Source organism: Bufo bufo, chromosome 5, assembly GCF_905171765.1.
Source record: "Bufo bufo chromosome 5, aBufBuf1.1, whole genome shotgun sequence".
In the NCBI taxonomy this organism is placed as follows: domain Eukaryota; kingdom Metazoa; phylum Chordata; class Amphibia; order Anura; family Bufonidae; genus Bufo; species Bufo bufo.
Window position 1 is genome coordinate 251,704,162 of NC_053393.1, and position 17,072 is coordinate 251,721,233.

Here is a 17,072-nt window from a genome sequence, read left to right on the forward strand (position 1 = left end):
CCTCTCCCATAGAAGTGAATGGGAATGTACCGCGCATGCGCAGCCCATGCTCCCATTCATTTCTATGAGGCCGATGGAAATAGCCAAGTCAGTGCTCGGCTATTTTCGGCGGCCCCATAGAAATGAATGGAGGGTGGCTACGCATGCGCAGTGTGCCCTCCTTCACTTTCAGGGCTCCGTTCTTGATATAGGTGCGGGTCCTAGCGTTGGGACCCGCTCCTATCAGACAATGGGGGCATATCCTAGCAATATGCCCCCATTGTCTGAGATGGGAAAACCCCTTTAAGTAAAAACACACCCCAAAAAATTTATTCCCCCACCCCTGCATATAAAAACGTAAATATGCGTTTAGTGTGCCAATGTGTGGTGATTAAATACCACCAAAAGAAAGCTCTATCTGTCCCCAAAAAATGAATCAAATTAATTTCAGTAAGGCTACATGCACGCAATTGTGTGCCCCCCGTGGCCATATTGCTGCCCGCATACGGCAGGTCCGCAATACATGAGTACCGGCTGTGTGCAGCCCGCATCACAGATCACAGACCCCTTCACTTCAATGGGTCTGTGATCCGGGAGATGCAGTGCAGAAGGACGGAGCGGAACACCACGGAAGCACTACAGAGCGCTTCCGTGGTGTTTCTGGCCATGCCTCCGCCCTGCAAAAAAGTAGTGCATACACTACTTTTTTGTGGAACGGATGGATCGTGGACCCATTCAAGTTGAATGAGGCAGGATCCGTCTGTGGCAGCCACACGGATGTTCCAGTGCATTGGGGACCGCAAATTGCACGGAACGGTCATGTGCATGAGACCTTAAGCGTTATCTGACTGAATAAATGTCAAAGCACCGCAGTGCTGAATACTGAAAAATGACCGGGAAAAGTCAGTAAGTGGTTAAGGCTACTTTCACACTGCCGTTTCTGGGTCCGCCTGTGAGATCCGTTTCAAGGCTCTCACAAGCAGCCCCAAAAGGATCAGTTTAGCCCCAATGCATTCTGAATGGATAAGGATCCGTTCAGAATGCATCAGTTTGCCTCCAATCAGTCTCCATTCCGCTTTGGAGGCGGACACCAAAACGCTGCTTGCAGCTTGCAAACGCTGCTTGTAAGTCAGGACGGATCCGTTTGACTTACACTTAGACTTAGACTTTTTTTTTTTTACTTAGTTATGCAGACGGATCCGTACTGGACGGATACCAGATGGATCCGCACCTAACGCAGGTGTGAAAGTAGCTTTAGATTTATTTTTCTTTCAAAATGTCTGCTGGGAGGGGATGAGTGACTAAATCCTACCTGGGCACCAGTTTGTATTATAACAATATGTGTGATGCACCAGTCCCCCTGCCCTTTCATAACCTCTCTACATACAGTATAATGCATTCACTCTATTGAGATAAAGTCTGTACTATATACATATGAGGCTATTGACTAAACTGTTAGAAGGGCGAGGGATAAATATTACACCACTGGAACACACTATATACTAGCACTTAGGGAGATGGAATCACTAGACTGAACTGGGAGCAGGGCAGAGAATAATATATACATTAGGGAGACTGTGTGCACAGCTCATGCTGTATGGTGACTGGAGGGACGCCATCTTACAGGACTGTGTGCACAGCTCATGCTGTATGGTGACTGGAGGGACGCCATCTTACAGGACTGTGTGCACAGCTCATGCTCTATGGTGACTGGAGGGACGCCATCTTACAGGACTGTGTGCACAGCTCATGCTGTATGGTGACTGGAGGGACGCCATCTTACAGGACTGTGTGCACAGCTCATGCTGTATGGTGACTGGAGGGACGCCATCTTACAGGACTGTGTGCACAGCTCATGCTGTATGGTGACTGGAGGGACGCCATCTTACAGGACTGTGTGCACAGCTCATGCTGTATGGTGACTGGAGGGACGCCATCTTACAGGACTGTGTGCACAGCTCATGCTGTATGGTGACTGGAGGGACGCCATCTTACAGGACTGTGTGCACAGCTCATGCTGTATGGTGACTGGAGGGACGCCATCTTGCAGGACTGTGTGCACAGCTCATGCTGTATTATGGTGACTGGAGGGAAGCCATCTTGCAGGACTGTGTGCACAGCTCATGCTGTATGGTGACTGGAGGGACGCCATCTTACAGGACTGTGTGCACAGCTCATGCTGTATGGTGACTGGAGGGACGCCATCTTACAGGACTGTGTGAACAGCTCATGCTGTATGGTGACTGGCTGTGATAGGGAGGTGAATTAACTACTGAGCAGGGAATAAACACATTTTCATAAAACTTTAATCATTCACCTCCCTTCTACCATTCTAATATAAGACAAAGTGTTACCTTTGATCCAGGAGAATGGAGGATTTTGACAACAGAGTGAGAGCTCTCAGCCATGCAGTGCAGATGAAACACAGGAAGTGAGAGGTGACAGTTTTCCCTCTCTTGCCTGGTAAGCTGAGCTCCTCCCACAGAGCTGCTGAGCTCCTCCCACAGAGCTTCTGAGCTCCTCCCACAGAGCTGCGGAGCTCCTCCCACAGAGCTGCTGTACTCTGTCTGAAGTCTGTGCTGTTTTTATGCACTGTGGGAATTGTGCAGCCAGGGGGGATTTTATATTATAAGAGATTGTCTGAAGGCACAGAAATCTGATCTCCCCCCACCACACACAGTAAAACTAGTATAAAAAGAAATTATTTTATATCTACTGTATATAAGTGATATGGGAGATGCATTTTTGATCTCTCTTTCTCTTTCTCTCGCTCATATTTATATACTGCATCTATCTATCTATAATTTATCTATGTGTGTGTGTGTGTATATACTGTATCTTCTATCTATCTATCTATCTATCTATCTGTGTCTCCTCTCTCTCAATTTAATATATATATATATATATATATAAAGCTGAGTGTATGTATATGTGTATGTCCGCTAAAGGAATCTGCACCGTCACATTTACAATCATGTATCCATTTTGCGATCCACATTTTTTGCAGTCCCATTGAGTTCTATGGATTTGAGGTCCTCATTTTGAGGACCAGAATAGGACATGTTCTGTTTTTACTGGAACTAACATACGGATGTAGAAAACACACTGACGTCCATGTGCTTTCCACATCCATATGTCAGTTCTGCAAAAGATAAAACATGTCCTATTCTGGTCCTCAAAATGCAGATTGAAAACCCATAGAACTGCAAAAAAATGTGAATCGCACATGGACAGTAACCTCATTTAGTGGATCCGCGACTTGCAGACCGCAAAACAGATACGGTTCTGTGCACAAGCCCTATCACTTATACTGAGCGCCCATAACAGTGACATCCACAGTGCCCCCATAACAGTGACGTCCACAGTGCCCCCATAACAGTGACGTCCACAGTGCCCCCATAACAGTGACGTCCACAGTGCCCCCATAACAGTGACGTCCACAGTGCCCCCATAACAGTGACATCCACAGTGCCCCCATAACAGTGACATCCACAGTGCCCCCATAACAGTGACATCCACAGCGCCCCCATAACAGTAACATCCACAGCGCCCCCATAACAGTGACATCCATAGCGCCCCCATAACAGTGACATCCACAGCGCCCCCATAACAGTGACATCCACAGCGCCCCCATAACAGTGACATCCACAGCGCCCCCATAACAGTGACATCCACAGCGCCCCCATAACAGTGACATCCACAGCGCCCCCATAACAGTGACATCCACAGCGCCCCCATAACAGTGACATCAATAGCACTGCCATAACAGTGAACTCCACAGTGCCGCCATAACAGTGAACTCCACAGTGCCGCCATAACAGTGAACTCCACAGTGCCGCCATAACAGTGAACTCCACAGTGCCGCCATAACAGTGAACTCCACAGTGCCCCCATAACAGTGAACTCCACAGTGCCCCCATAACAGTGAACTCCACAGTGCCCCCATAACAGTGAACTCCACAGATGCCCCCATAACAGTGAACTCCACAGTGCCCCCATAACATTGAACTCCACAGTGCCCCCATAACAGTGTTATCCACAGCACCGCCATAAAACTGATGTCCACAGCACCCCAATAACAGGGACCTCCACATCGCCCCAATAACAGGGACCTCCACATCGCCCCAATAACAGGGACCTCCACATCGCCCCAATAACAGGAACATCCACATCGCCCAATAACAGTGACATCCACATCGCCCAATAACAGTGACATCCACAGCGCCCCTCTTGTGCCATTCTGTGCAATCTTACATTTTTGGAATGCATTCCCAAATACAATTCAAAATATATGTTGAAATGTCTTTTTTTACATGTTAAAAAATCTAAGTACATTTTAATTACATTTTTGGAATGCATTCTCAAATACATTTCACAATATATCTTGAAATGTCTTTTTTTACATGTTAAAGAATCTCAAAAAATATTTTAAAAATATATTTTCAAATATATGTCTTTGGAAAATACATTTGAAATACATTTTGGAATACATTCCCAAATACATTTCGAAATGTGTGCTAAAATGTGTTATTTTCCATGTTAAAAAATTCCTTAAAAATATATTTTTTAAATATATTTCCAAAGATATGTCTTTCCCAAATACATTTCAAAATATATGCTTACATTTATTTTATTCCATGTTAAAAAATAGCTACAAAATATATTTTCTAAATATATTTTCAAATATATAACTTTGGAAAATATATTTTCATTTAAATTTTTTTAAATATATCTTAAAATATATTTGAGTCAGACAATATATTGTAAATATATGTCACATATATAAATTATTTTGATAAATATATTTGAAATATATTTCTCTTCCATATGGGCATATAGCAGTTTATGACCGCATATGGGGTGTTTCTGTAAACGACAGAATCAGGGCAATAAATATTGAGTTTTGTTTGGCTGTTAACCTTTGATTTGTTAGAGTAAAAAAATTATTAAAATGGAAAATCTGCCAAAAAAAGTGAAATTCTAAAATTTCATCTCCATTCTCCATTAATTCTTGTTGAACACCTAAAGGGTTAACAACGTTTGTAAAATCAGTTTTTAATAACTTGAGGGGTGTAGTTTCTAAAATGGGGTCATTTTTGGGTGGTTTCTATTATGTAAGCCTCACAAAGTGACTTCAGACCTGAACTGGTCCTTAACCCCTTTGGGACACAGCCTTATTTCACCTTAAGGACCAGGCCATTTTTTGCAAATCTGACCAGTGTCACTTTAAGTGGTGATAACTTTAAAACGCTTTGATTTATCCAAGCCATTCTGAGATAGTTTTTTCGTCACATATTGTACTTCATGACACTGGTAAAATGAAGTCAAAAAATTTTATTTTTATTTATAAAAAAAATACCAAATTTAGCAAAAAATTGTAAAAACTAGCAAATTTCCAAGTTTCAATTTCTCTACTTCTATAATACATAGTAATACCTCCAAAAATAGTGATTACTTTACATTCCCCATATGTCTACTTCATGTTTGGATCATTTTGGGAATGATATTTTATTTTTTGGGGATGTTACAAGGCTTAGAAGTTTAGAAGCAAATCTTGAAGTTTTTCAGAAATTTTCAAAAACCCAATCTTCATGGACCAGTTCAGGTCTGAAGTCACTTTGCGAGGCTTACATAATAGAAACCACCCAAAAATGACCATATTCTAGAAACTACACCCCTCAAGGTATTCAAAACTGATTTTACAAACTTTGTTAACCCTTTAGGTGTTGCACAAGAGTTATTGGCAAATGGGGATGAAATTTGAGAATTTTTTATTTTTTTGCCAAATTTTCAATTTTAACCCATTTTTTCCACTAACAAAGCAAGGGTTAATAGCCAAACAAGACTCTATCTTTATTGCCCTGACTCTGCCGTTTACAGAAACACCCCATATGTGGTCGTACACTACAGTACGGCCACACAGTAGGGCGTAGAGGGAAAGGTGCGCCATATGGATTTTGGAAGGCAGATTTTGGTGGACTGGATTATTTACACCATGTCCCATTTGAAGCCCCCCTGATGCACCCCTAGAGTAGAAACTCCCTAAAAGTGACCCCATCTAAGAAACTACACCCCTCAAGGTATTTAAAACTGATTGTACAAACGTCGTTAACCCTTTAGGTGTTGCACAAGAGTTATTGGCAAATGGGGATGAAATTTGAGAATTTAATTTTTTTGCCAAATTTCCATTTTAACCCATTTTTTCCGCTAACAAAGCAAGGGTTAACAGCCAAACAAGACTGTATCTTTATTGCCCTGACTCTTCCGTTTACAGAAACACCCGATATGTGGTCGTACACTACTGTACGGCCACACGACGGGGCGTAGAGGGAAAGGAGCGCCGTGTGGTTTTTGGATGGCTGATTTTTATGGACCGGTTTATTTACACCGTGTCCTGTTTCAACCCCCCTGATGAACCCCTGGAGTAGAAACTCCCTAAAAGTGACCCCATCTAAGAAACTACACCCCTCAAGGTATTCAAAACTGATTTTACAAATGTCGTTAACCCTTTAGGTGTTGCACAAGAGTTATTGGCAAATGGGGATGAAATTTGAGAATTTAATTTTTTTGCCAAATTTTCCATTTTAACCCATTTTTTCCACTAACAAAGCAAGGGTTAACAGACAACCAAGACTGTATCTTTATTGTCCTGACTCTGCCGTTTACAGAAACACCCAATATGTGGTCGTACACTACTGTACGGCCACACGGCAGGGCGTAGAGGGAAAGGAGCGCTGTGTGGTTTTTGGATGGCTGATTTTTATGGACCGTTTTTTTTACACCGTGTCCTGTTTCAACCCCCCTAAAGCACTCCTGGAGTAGAAACTCCCTAAAAGTGACCCCATTTTGGAAACTACGGGATAAGGTGGCGGTTTTGTTGGGACTATATTTAGGGTACATATGATTTTTGGTTGCTCTATATTACATTTTTGTGAGGCAAGGTTACCAAAAATTTTAATTCTGAAATTTCATCTCCATTTGCCATTAACTGTTGAGGAACACCTAAAGGGTTAATAAATCAGTTTTGAATACCTTGAGGGGTGTAGTTTCTTAGATGGGGTCACTTTTAGGGAGTTTTCACTCTAGGGGGGCATCAAGGGGGCTTCAAAATGGACATGGTGTAAATAAGAAAGGCCATCAAAATCTGCCTTCCAGACACCATGTCGGTCCTTTCCTTTTGCGCCCTGCCTTTTAGTGATACAGCAGTTTACGACCACAAATGTGGCGTTTCTGTAAACTGCAGTATCAGGGTAATAAATATTGAGTTTGTTTGGTTGTTAACCCTTTCTTTGTTACCGGAAAAAACTAATTGAAATGGAAAAGTGGCAAAAATAGCTGTTTTGGAACCGTTTTTAAAATAAATTTTTGGGACCGTGTTAATCTTGGGGGTTGGGTCATGGGGTATTTTTATAGAGGAGATTCTTACGGATGAGGTGATACCTAATAAGTCTACTTTTTTTACAATTATTTAGGTTTTAGACTATATTATCCTTTTTGATACCAAAAAAATTGTTTTGTATCTCTAAAGTCTGTCATTTTTGTTTTATTTTTTTTAGCCGATTATCTTATGTGGGGGCTCATTTTTTGCGGGATGAGAGGATGGTTTTATTGGCACTATTTTGGGAGCTATATGACTTTTTGATCGCTTGCTAATAAACTTTTTGTTATGTAATGTGACAAAAAAAAAACTTTTTTTGCACGTTTTTTTTTTTTTTTGGACCGTGTTAATCTGGGGGGTTAGGTCATGGGGTATTTTTATAGAGGAGATTATTACCGATGCGGAGATACCTAATTTGTATACTTTTATTAAATTATTTTCGTTTTTACAATTTTTTGGGGTGTCTCAAGTCTGAGAACCATTTTTTTTATCCGATGTCAGTGGCTAAATTGGGATATAAATTTAGTACTCCATGGAAGTGTGATACTCCCTGAAGCAACCAATAATGCAGAGGCCCGGATTATCGGGGCATGTGTCACATTGAGTAGTGGTTCGTCCCTTCTTTCCAGTATGGGGGACCACACCTGGAAAGTGTTGGCCAGGGATGATCCGGGCGCCTCCAGTTCCCGAGGTACTCCGGCCTGCTCTTTCCTGGTTCGAAAAGATCAGGGCCTTGAGGACTGCTTCATAGAACTGAAGGAATGTCCCTGTGTTGCCAGCGCTCCGGGACAGCACAAAAGAGTTGTACATGGCAACCTGTACCAAGTAGACCGCAACTTTTTTGTACCATGCCCGGGTTTTGCGCATGGCATTATATGGCTTGAGGACTTGATCAGAGAGATCAACTCCTCCCATATACCGATTGTAGTCGACGATACAATCGGGCTTGAGGACCGTTGCCGCGGTACCTCGCACAGGGACAGGGGTGATGCCGTTACCATGAATTGTGGACAGTACAAGGACATCCCTCTTGTCCTTATACCTGACCAGCAACAGGTTTCCAGTGGTAAGGGCACGGGTCTCACCCCTGGGGATAGGTACCTGGAGGGGGAGAGTAGGGAGGCCGCGTTGATTTTTCCGCACGGTCCCACAAGCGGACGTGGATCTGGCAGCAAAAACTGGAACAAGAGGATACTAGTATACAAGTTATCCACGTAAAGGTGGTAACCCTTATCTAGCAGTGGGTGCATAAGGTCCCACACAAGTTTCCCGCTAACACCCAGAGTGGGGGGACATTCTGGGGGTTGAATACGGGAATCTCGCCCCTCGTACACACGAAACTTGTAAGTGTACCCTGAGGTACTCTCACAAAGTTTGTATAGCTTCACGCCATTCCTCGCCCACTTTGAGGGAACATATTGGCGGAAAATGAGTCTCCCCTTGAACGCAATGAGAGACTCATTAACCGCGACCTCCCTTCCAGGTACATAGGCCTGTACAAATTTGGCCCCAAAGTGATCGATGACCGGCCGTATCTTATACAGACAGTCATGGGCAGGATCACCTCGGGGGGGACATGCTGCATTATCTGAATAATGCAGACATTTCCGGATGGCCTCAAACCGGGAGCGTGTCATGGCCATACTGTAAAGTGGGGTCTGGTAGAGGACGTCCCCACTCCAGTAATGCCTGACACTAGGTTTCTTGACTAGGCCCATATGCAGCACAAGGCCCCAAAATGTCCTCATCTCGGCTGCACTGACCGGCGTCCAGCCACCTGGCCTAGCCAAAAAGGAGCCCGGGTGTTGAGCAACGAACTGTTGGGCGTACAGGTTCGTCTGCTCCACCATTAGATTTACCAGTTGGTCACTGAAAAAATGACAAAAAAAGTCATATTCAGTGAAGCCCACTGTGGAAATCTGGATTCCTGGTTGGCCTACAAAATCAGGAATCACGGGCTCATATCGCTCTGGGGTAAACCAGACAAGTTCACTGGCAGGGGGCTCCGGTGGATTTAACTGGTGGGCCGGACAACTAGTACGAGCCCCAGAGCTGCTCGTACTAGGGTGGGCCACAGGGTCCCTAACATGGCGGTCCCCTTGCTCCGCCTGGTGGCGTCTCCGCCGCCTTGGGGGCTCATCATCATCGCTAGAAGATGAGGAGGACGCGGATGACAACAGGAAAGTGGGGTCATCCTCGTCCTCACTGGGACTCTCGGAGACAAGCTGGGCGTATGCCTCCTCGGCCGCGAACATCCGGCGTGCCATAGGGGAGTGTGTGTATGTGCGTGCGTGTAAATCTTTATTTGGTGTGCGTGTGTGTGGGGGCACGGGTGTTCGCGAACTCACCCTAAAAAAATAAATAAAAAAAAGACTAACTAAAAAAAAAGGGCAAAAAATGTGAATTTTTTTTTTCGAAACCGTTGATCAACCGTCCGAAGTTGATCAGTGGTGGGGTGTGCGATGCGCTAACAGTGGCCGGACGCTAAGAGTGCCGGCCACAGTCAGCGTACGCACAAAAAAATTTAAATAAAATAATCTTGCGCCCCAAAAAAGTTGGGGGGGGGGGGCAAGCGGCAGCATCCCTGGGGGATCTAGGGTCACACAGCTGTGCTAATTTGTCTGATACATTGTTGGGTGACATATCCCAAATTTTCTGCTCTGCATTGTGGACAGGGAAATACATTTCACTAATTTGTTGTGTTACATTGTCGGGTGAAATTCCCAAATTTTTGGCTGTGATATGCCCCTGCTCTACATAGTGGACAGGGAAATACATTTCACTAATTTGTCTGTTACATTGTTGGGTGAAATTCACCAATTTTTGTCTGTGATATACCCCTGCTCTACCTAGTGGACAAGGAAATACATTTCACTAATTCATCTGTTACATTGTTGGGTGACAAATGCTTATGTTTTGCGCTGGAAAGTACATTTGCGGCCTACACTGCATTTGAGACAGTACGAATGGTGAGGCCAGAACAAGTACAGACGATAGTAGATTGGGGTGCTGACAGTGCCTACAGTTCCTTCGCATTGTCTCCCACCCAGTCCCCTGCTGAAAGATCAGAGTTGGCACCTACAGCCAATGGCCATCTGTCTGTCAACTCACCCCCTTGCAAATCAGGCAAGCAGTCTGAGCCCCAAGTCATGCAGCAGTCTCTTATGCTTTTTGATAACTCTGCTGGCAGGGTTTGCATGGGCCATCCACATAACCCTGCACCAGAAGTGGAAGAGATTGAGTGCACTGATGGCCAACCACTTATGTTTCAGGATGACATGGGAAGACCACTGCAGCACGTCTCTGATGATGACAAAACACAGGTGCCAATTGCTGCGGCTTTCTACAGTGTGCACACCGACAAGGAGGTAAAGAATGGGTGGAAGATGATGTGGAGGATGATGAGGTACTAGACCCCACAAGGAATCAAGGTCATGCGAGTGACCTGTCTAGTTCGGAGGAAGAGGCGGTGGTCGCACAGAGGCACCAGCACAGCAAAAGAGGGAGCAGGGTGCAAAAGCGTCTGTTATATTATTGGGTGACATTTTACCATTTTTGCCGTGAATAAACCCCTGCCCTGCATAGTTGACAGGGACCGAGCTTTTTAAAAATCGTCTGTTCCATTGGTGGGTGACATTAATCCATTTTTGCAGATGAAAAACCCCTGCTCTGCATAGGTGACAGGGACTTAAATTTCTAAAATTCATCTTTAATTGACGCGCGCCCCCTCCTTTCATTCGATACTTTCGCTTTAATAACTTGTCCCACATTTCCGCTCGATCACATTTCATCCCTTTCTCAAGCTACCTCTCCGGCCTGGAACCCTGATTCCCCGCTACCTGTGATCACCATGGTAGGCGCACAAAAGAACATTGAAAGTTGATAGGGAAGATATCCAATTAGATCAAGGCTGGGAACGTGCGACATGGTTGAGCATTATGTGTGCACACGCCTACACGTACTGACTGATGGGTCTGCAAATTCAACTTCTGGGTCTCCAAATTGGGCACATGGCCTGAGCTTGCCTTTTACGCCTGGGAGGTGCTGGCCTGCCCTGCAGCCAGTGTATTGTCTGAACGTGTGTTTAGCACGGCAGGAGGGGGTTATCACAGACAAGCGCAGCCGCCTTTCCACAGCCAATGTAGACAAGCTCACGTTCATTAAAATGAACCAGGCAGGGATCCCACAGGACTTTTCTGTACCTTGTGCAGAATAGACATGTATACCTGCCTCACCCAGCGATTGTTGAACTCCAGCACACTTTCTCTTTGTTTTATTTTTTATATTTCCCAATGTTTTGGAGTCTACCAAAATTTGAAGAAAAAAAAAGCCCTCTAGCCCATTCCATGACTTTTTTTAGAGCCATTTTAGTGCTCCAAAGTACGGGTCCCCATTGACTTCAATAGGGCTCGGGGTCAAGTTAGGGTCCCGAACTTGAACTTTTTTGGGAAGTTTGGCCGAACCTGTCGAACCCGAACATCCAGGTGTCCGCTCAACTCTAGTGGCTAACAATGGCTACATTTTTTGTTCCTTTCAGAATGAAATCTACAGTATATTTGCATACCCAGAGGAGGCTTATCTAGCCTACAAGACTTCTCATGCAGCTGAATCTCTCTCTCTCTCTCTCTCTCACTCACCATCCAAACAAATGTAAAGACATTCTGATTCTATCAAATCAGCTTTTTTCAGGTTGAATTTTGATTCTAATGAATCAGTTCACTTATCTCTAATTCATTTGAATTTGATAAGTCCTTGATGGAATGGGAAGTAAAAACACCAGTAGTTATGAGCCTGCTTAGTAAGCAATGTACTTTAATCCAAATGTAAATTTAAAGTAAAAAATATATATAAATGTATAGATTTCTGCTTAGTATAATCATGTAGCTTCTGAAGTGTTGTATGTTACAGATTACTTTATAAAGTGATTGTGCAAACCCATCAGTAAAATATATGCAAGTTTGAAAGACATCAGTGTGAAGTATGTGCTCAAAGGGAACCTGTCATGTGGATATTTGATTATAATCTAACTAATTATATACAATCATTAACTACTAAAAAGTACTTTAGATGTATTCACTTACTGGTGTGACAGATGGTTAGCTCATAATATACACACAAAGATGCTGCATGCTAATGAGCTGATTTGAGTCCGGCGTGATGTCATTGAGTCCAGCGTATATTTAATTCAGAGCTATAGCCACTCCCCTGCCCACCTGCTGCTGATTCATATGGAAACAAACTGTCATTAAGCAGCAGGTGGGCGGGGAGAGTCAGGAGCTCATGAATATTCATGACTCATCATTATCAGCTGGAGCTTTTCAATACAAGATGTAGGCAGATTGACTGGGTCAATTAAAGAAAGTGACCCAGCATCTTGCTAAGAGAATCAGTCACTTATTTATGTTGCCCTTAGTTAGGACACCATAAAACTGGTGACAGGTTCCCTTTAAAGAAAACCTCTCACCACAATAAGCAGTGCAACCTACAAGAAGCATGTTACAGAGCAGAAGGAGTTGACCAGATAGTTTTGTAGGAAAAGATTCAGCAAAACTTGTAATTTATTCATTTAAATCTCTGCTATTTCTTAGCTCAGTCAGGGCCGGATTGGCCATAGACCTTACAGGGAAATATCCTGGTGAGACGATGCCCAGGGGGCCGGACAGTGGAAGTTTTTGGGGATATATGATAGACTGTGGTATTTGGCTCTTTTGGGGTGGTATAATGCGTCACAATATGATATTGCTGGTCCTGCCTTCCATCAATTTGGACCCAACTACAAAACGGGGCCACTTTTAGTATTTTTTCCAGGGCAACTTTAAGTTCCCAGTCCACCCCTGAGCTTAGTTGTACACGGGGTCCGTCTTATCAGTGACTGACGGCTCGCATCAGAGAATGCGAGCAATTACTGAGCTCAGTTGCTTAATAGCTGAATAAACAGCTTAATAGCTGAACAGAGATTTAAATTTATAATTTACAATAAATTACAAGTTTTTTTCCAAATCTTTCCCTAAAAACTTATATATCAAACTGCTCAGCTTCTCTGTTTGTCGGATTCAGTTTGGGGATGAAAAATCTGATCGGAAGTGCTCTAATTGTCTAGAAAACTCTCTTTTTCTAACCTCTCTCTTGAATCTCTCAAAACAAATCACAAAAAATCAATTTCTTTTGGACCTAACCTTTTTGGAAAATAACCAAATTTTAGAATCAGTGCTCTCACCTCTAGTAGTTTAACATGTATATCTGTTACATGATGTCTTTTTTTTTGTGTACCAGCTCTTCTACTGCAAATTTACTGAATATCTGGAGGACTTCCATTTCTGGGGTTCTGTTTTTAGCCAGCCTTCTTACAGTTGGTTTTCCAATACACAACGTATAACGACATGTTTTGTCTTATTATTGGGATACATGTGCTTGAATGCTTTACTTATTCACTTGGAAGAAGATCAGGTATGTAACTAATCTATACAGTCCTATATACTGTTTTAAGATGTATGAAGTTACAGTATGTGAAGTTTTTCTTCAAACAATGCCTTTTTGCCTTTTTACAGAATGCTATTTCAATAATATTTACAAATAAGTGTTTTTTACATTATGTGACATACATGTTACATAAAAAAACACGAACATTTGGGAAGGATATACTTTGATATATTGCTTATGTAATATAGTATGCCTTCAGTGTTGCAGTTTCCTAAATAAATGTTCACAATGCTGTAAATGTTTGGATGTCAAAAAGTAATGTTGTCACATGTATGGTGGCAAGCTAGTAAACAGCTTTGAGACACATACAGTTGCAGGAAAAAGTAAGTGAACCTTTTGCAATTACCTGGATTTCTGTATTGATTACTAAATAAATGTGGTCTGATTGTTATGTTAAGCTTAGATGGGCAGATAACTTTGCAGATCATCGCTAACAAGTGTTCGCATGAATGCTCGTTAGGGCTGCAGCTAGCGATTATTTTAGTAATAAAACTAATTAAAAGGACATTTTCTATTAAAAAAAATCATCCGTCCCCCATGACATCAGTCCTCAGAGCCATCAGCCTCCCAGTGCCATCAGCACCCCCCAGTTCCACAGTTCCATCGGTTCCTCTGCTAGTGCCACCAGCTACCCCCAGTGCCATGAACTCCCTCATGCCATCAGTTCCCCCAGTCCCCTCCTAGCCATCAATCCCCAGTGCCAGTCAAATCAAATACTTACCTTTCCTGCTAGGGGTGCCACCGACACTCCAGAGCTCTTCCGCTGTCCTCTTCATGCGATGCACTGGGACCTGACGTCACACACCATCAGGTCATAGTGCGTGCTTAGGTGCACTACATCCTGACAATGTGTGTTTCCTGCTAGCGGTGCTACCAACACACCACAGCTCTTCCACTGTCCTCTTCATGAGATGCACTGAGACCCTATCACACTGCCTGATATTTGGCCAGTATAAGGGCTGATGGAAAAGAAACGCATCTAATGGTGCTCGTTTACACAGGCCTATTAAAGCTTTTTCAGACGAGCAAGTCCATTGTGGGAATCACGCTCCGTGTGTTAGCGCGATCCTCTGTTCTGGACTTGTAGGAGCGCATGGCATTACCATGATTTATAATGCCATGTGCCTCTGCTTGACCTTACAGATACACAATCATAGTGACATAAAGCTGTCAGTATGATCCTGTAGAAGTAAGGTCAAGCAGAGGCATATAGTATTATAAATCATGATAATGCCCTGCACTCCTGCAAGTCCAGAACAGAGGATTGCGCTTATACACATAGCGTGATTCCCACAATAGACTCGCTCATGTGCAACAGCCCTAACACAGGTCAATGCAAAGTGAATGTGGGAGGGAAGATAGGTACTGCAGGCATTCCTCCCTCATTCAGTTCTACTGATTACAGCAGTATGTTTCTGATTGCAAAGGGAGATGTGCTGCCGATATGCATTTATATCTATCATCGTGATGAAAGATGCCAATAAACAGACAAAAGAGCATTTGCTCATTCATTGACTAATCGGCCACATGATTATACAGGCCAATTACACTTCCCAATGAATGGCATGAACATTGTTCAGTCTTATGAACTCTGCAGGATGAAAAAGCGTGTACTATGCTTTTGCATCCTTCCCCCCCCCCCCCCAATGTGTATGTTAAACGCAGGACAAAAACATGGTGTGAACAGCCCCTTATAGAAATGCATGAAGCTGGAAAAAGATCTGTGTGTACAGTACATCAGTACAACAAGACAGTGACCCAAAGAACACAGGTAAGTCAACTAAGAATGGTTGAAAAATAAGATTTGTATTGGAATGACCAAGTCAGAATCCAGACTTTAACCCTATTGACATGCTGTGGCATGACCAGGCTTTTTTTTTTTTTTTTTACACAAGGCATCCCAGAAATATTGATGAACTGAAACACATTTGCAGGGAGGAATTGTCCAAAATTCCTCTTCAATGTTGGCCAAATCTTATATCCAGTTACAGAATAAATTTGATGGATATATTGCTGCTAAAGGGCGATCTATAGGTTATTATATTCAATGGTTCACTTACTCTTTCCCCCTGTGGATGTTTACTCAATGTGTCCAACAAATCACATGAAAGGTACAACTTTTTGTGTGTTATTAGTGTAGTAAGATTATGTTCACAATTGTAACATGTTCTCAAAGCTTTACACAATTTGATATGTACCGGCTGGAAATAAGTACAATTTTCAGAAGAGAAATGTAATGAGATGATGAGGGCCACCCTCAGTGCTAAAAAGAACTAAAAAAAACATGACCTTAAATGAGTTCTACACCCTGCTGCACTGAGCATCATGTGTGTGCTTTATCCAGACCTCTAAATCCTTTCTTCATTTGACATGTTGTGACCAGTGTCCTGGCCGGACCGAAATATACATTTTATTCAGTCACCGTGCAGACACTCTGAATTGTTTATGAATTTATGAATGGTCAATTTTGCTAATTAATTGTGGATAAATAAATTGTTACTGAATTGCATTTGAACTTGGAGAGTGCTGTGGGTCTTCTATCAAGTATTAGGGTATGGCCACACGGTCAGGTTTTTGCATGCAGTTTTACTACTGTAAAATCAGGAGTGGATCATAAAAGGAGAGAAAGTATAGATATGACAGAAAGGACAGATATGATCTCTCTTTTTTGAATTGACTCTTGGTTTTGATTTTCAAAACTGCATTTATAAACCTGACTGTGTAGCTGTACCCTTATGGAAATATATCAGCTACTTATTTTACACACAATCATGTATTTGCATAATAGCAGATAATACTTTTCCCTCAGAGCAACAGTAAAATAACATTGAGACCCCAACTATATAGGAGTTTTATCTCTCTGTGCTGACTGATCGAGTGACAATATTTTGCCTTTAATTTTTAATGATCTATATATATATACATACTCTGGAAGTTATTAGTGACTTTGGATGACAGTTTTTAATTGTTCACTTTTTTCTTTTTTGTGCAATTACAAGTATACTGTTGAGATCGGCCTTATTGAAATTTCTACCATTTCTATGGCATGTGGACTGAAAGTTACTCTTGCTGTATATCCTGTTATCGTAGTATTATCTCTTCTGTTTAGATTTAGTCAGGTAAGATACAAATTTTACAGAAACGTTTTGATGATGGTGATGATTTGTAGTAATAGTAGTAATATGTTATAAATTATACAACTACTAATATTAATCACATTAATGTATGTTTGTTC

The 17,072-nt window shown here is 42.5% G+C and overlaps 1 protein-coding gene across 2 annotated transcripts in view; it reads left to right on the forward strand.

Moving 5' to 3' along the window:
- Positions 1–17,072, forward strand: part of PKD1L1 (polycystin 1 like 1, transient receptor potential channel interacting) — a 492,422-nt gene that overhangs the window by 314,846 nt on the left and 160,504 nt on the right. For both annotated transcript variants that reach the window (XM_040432599.1, XM_040432598.1), the window contains exons 44-45: positions 13,631–13,804; positions 16,837–16,956. In XM_040432599.1, coding sequence (XP_040288533.1) covers positions 13,631–13,804; positions 16,837–16,956 — 294 coding nt within the window. The remainder of the gene's footprint in view (positions 1–13,630; positions 13,805–16,836; positions 16,957–17,072) is intronic.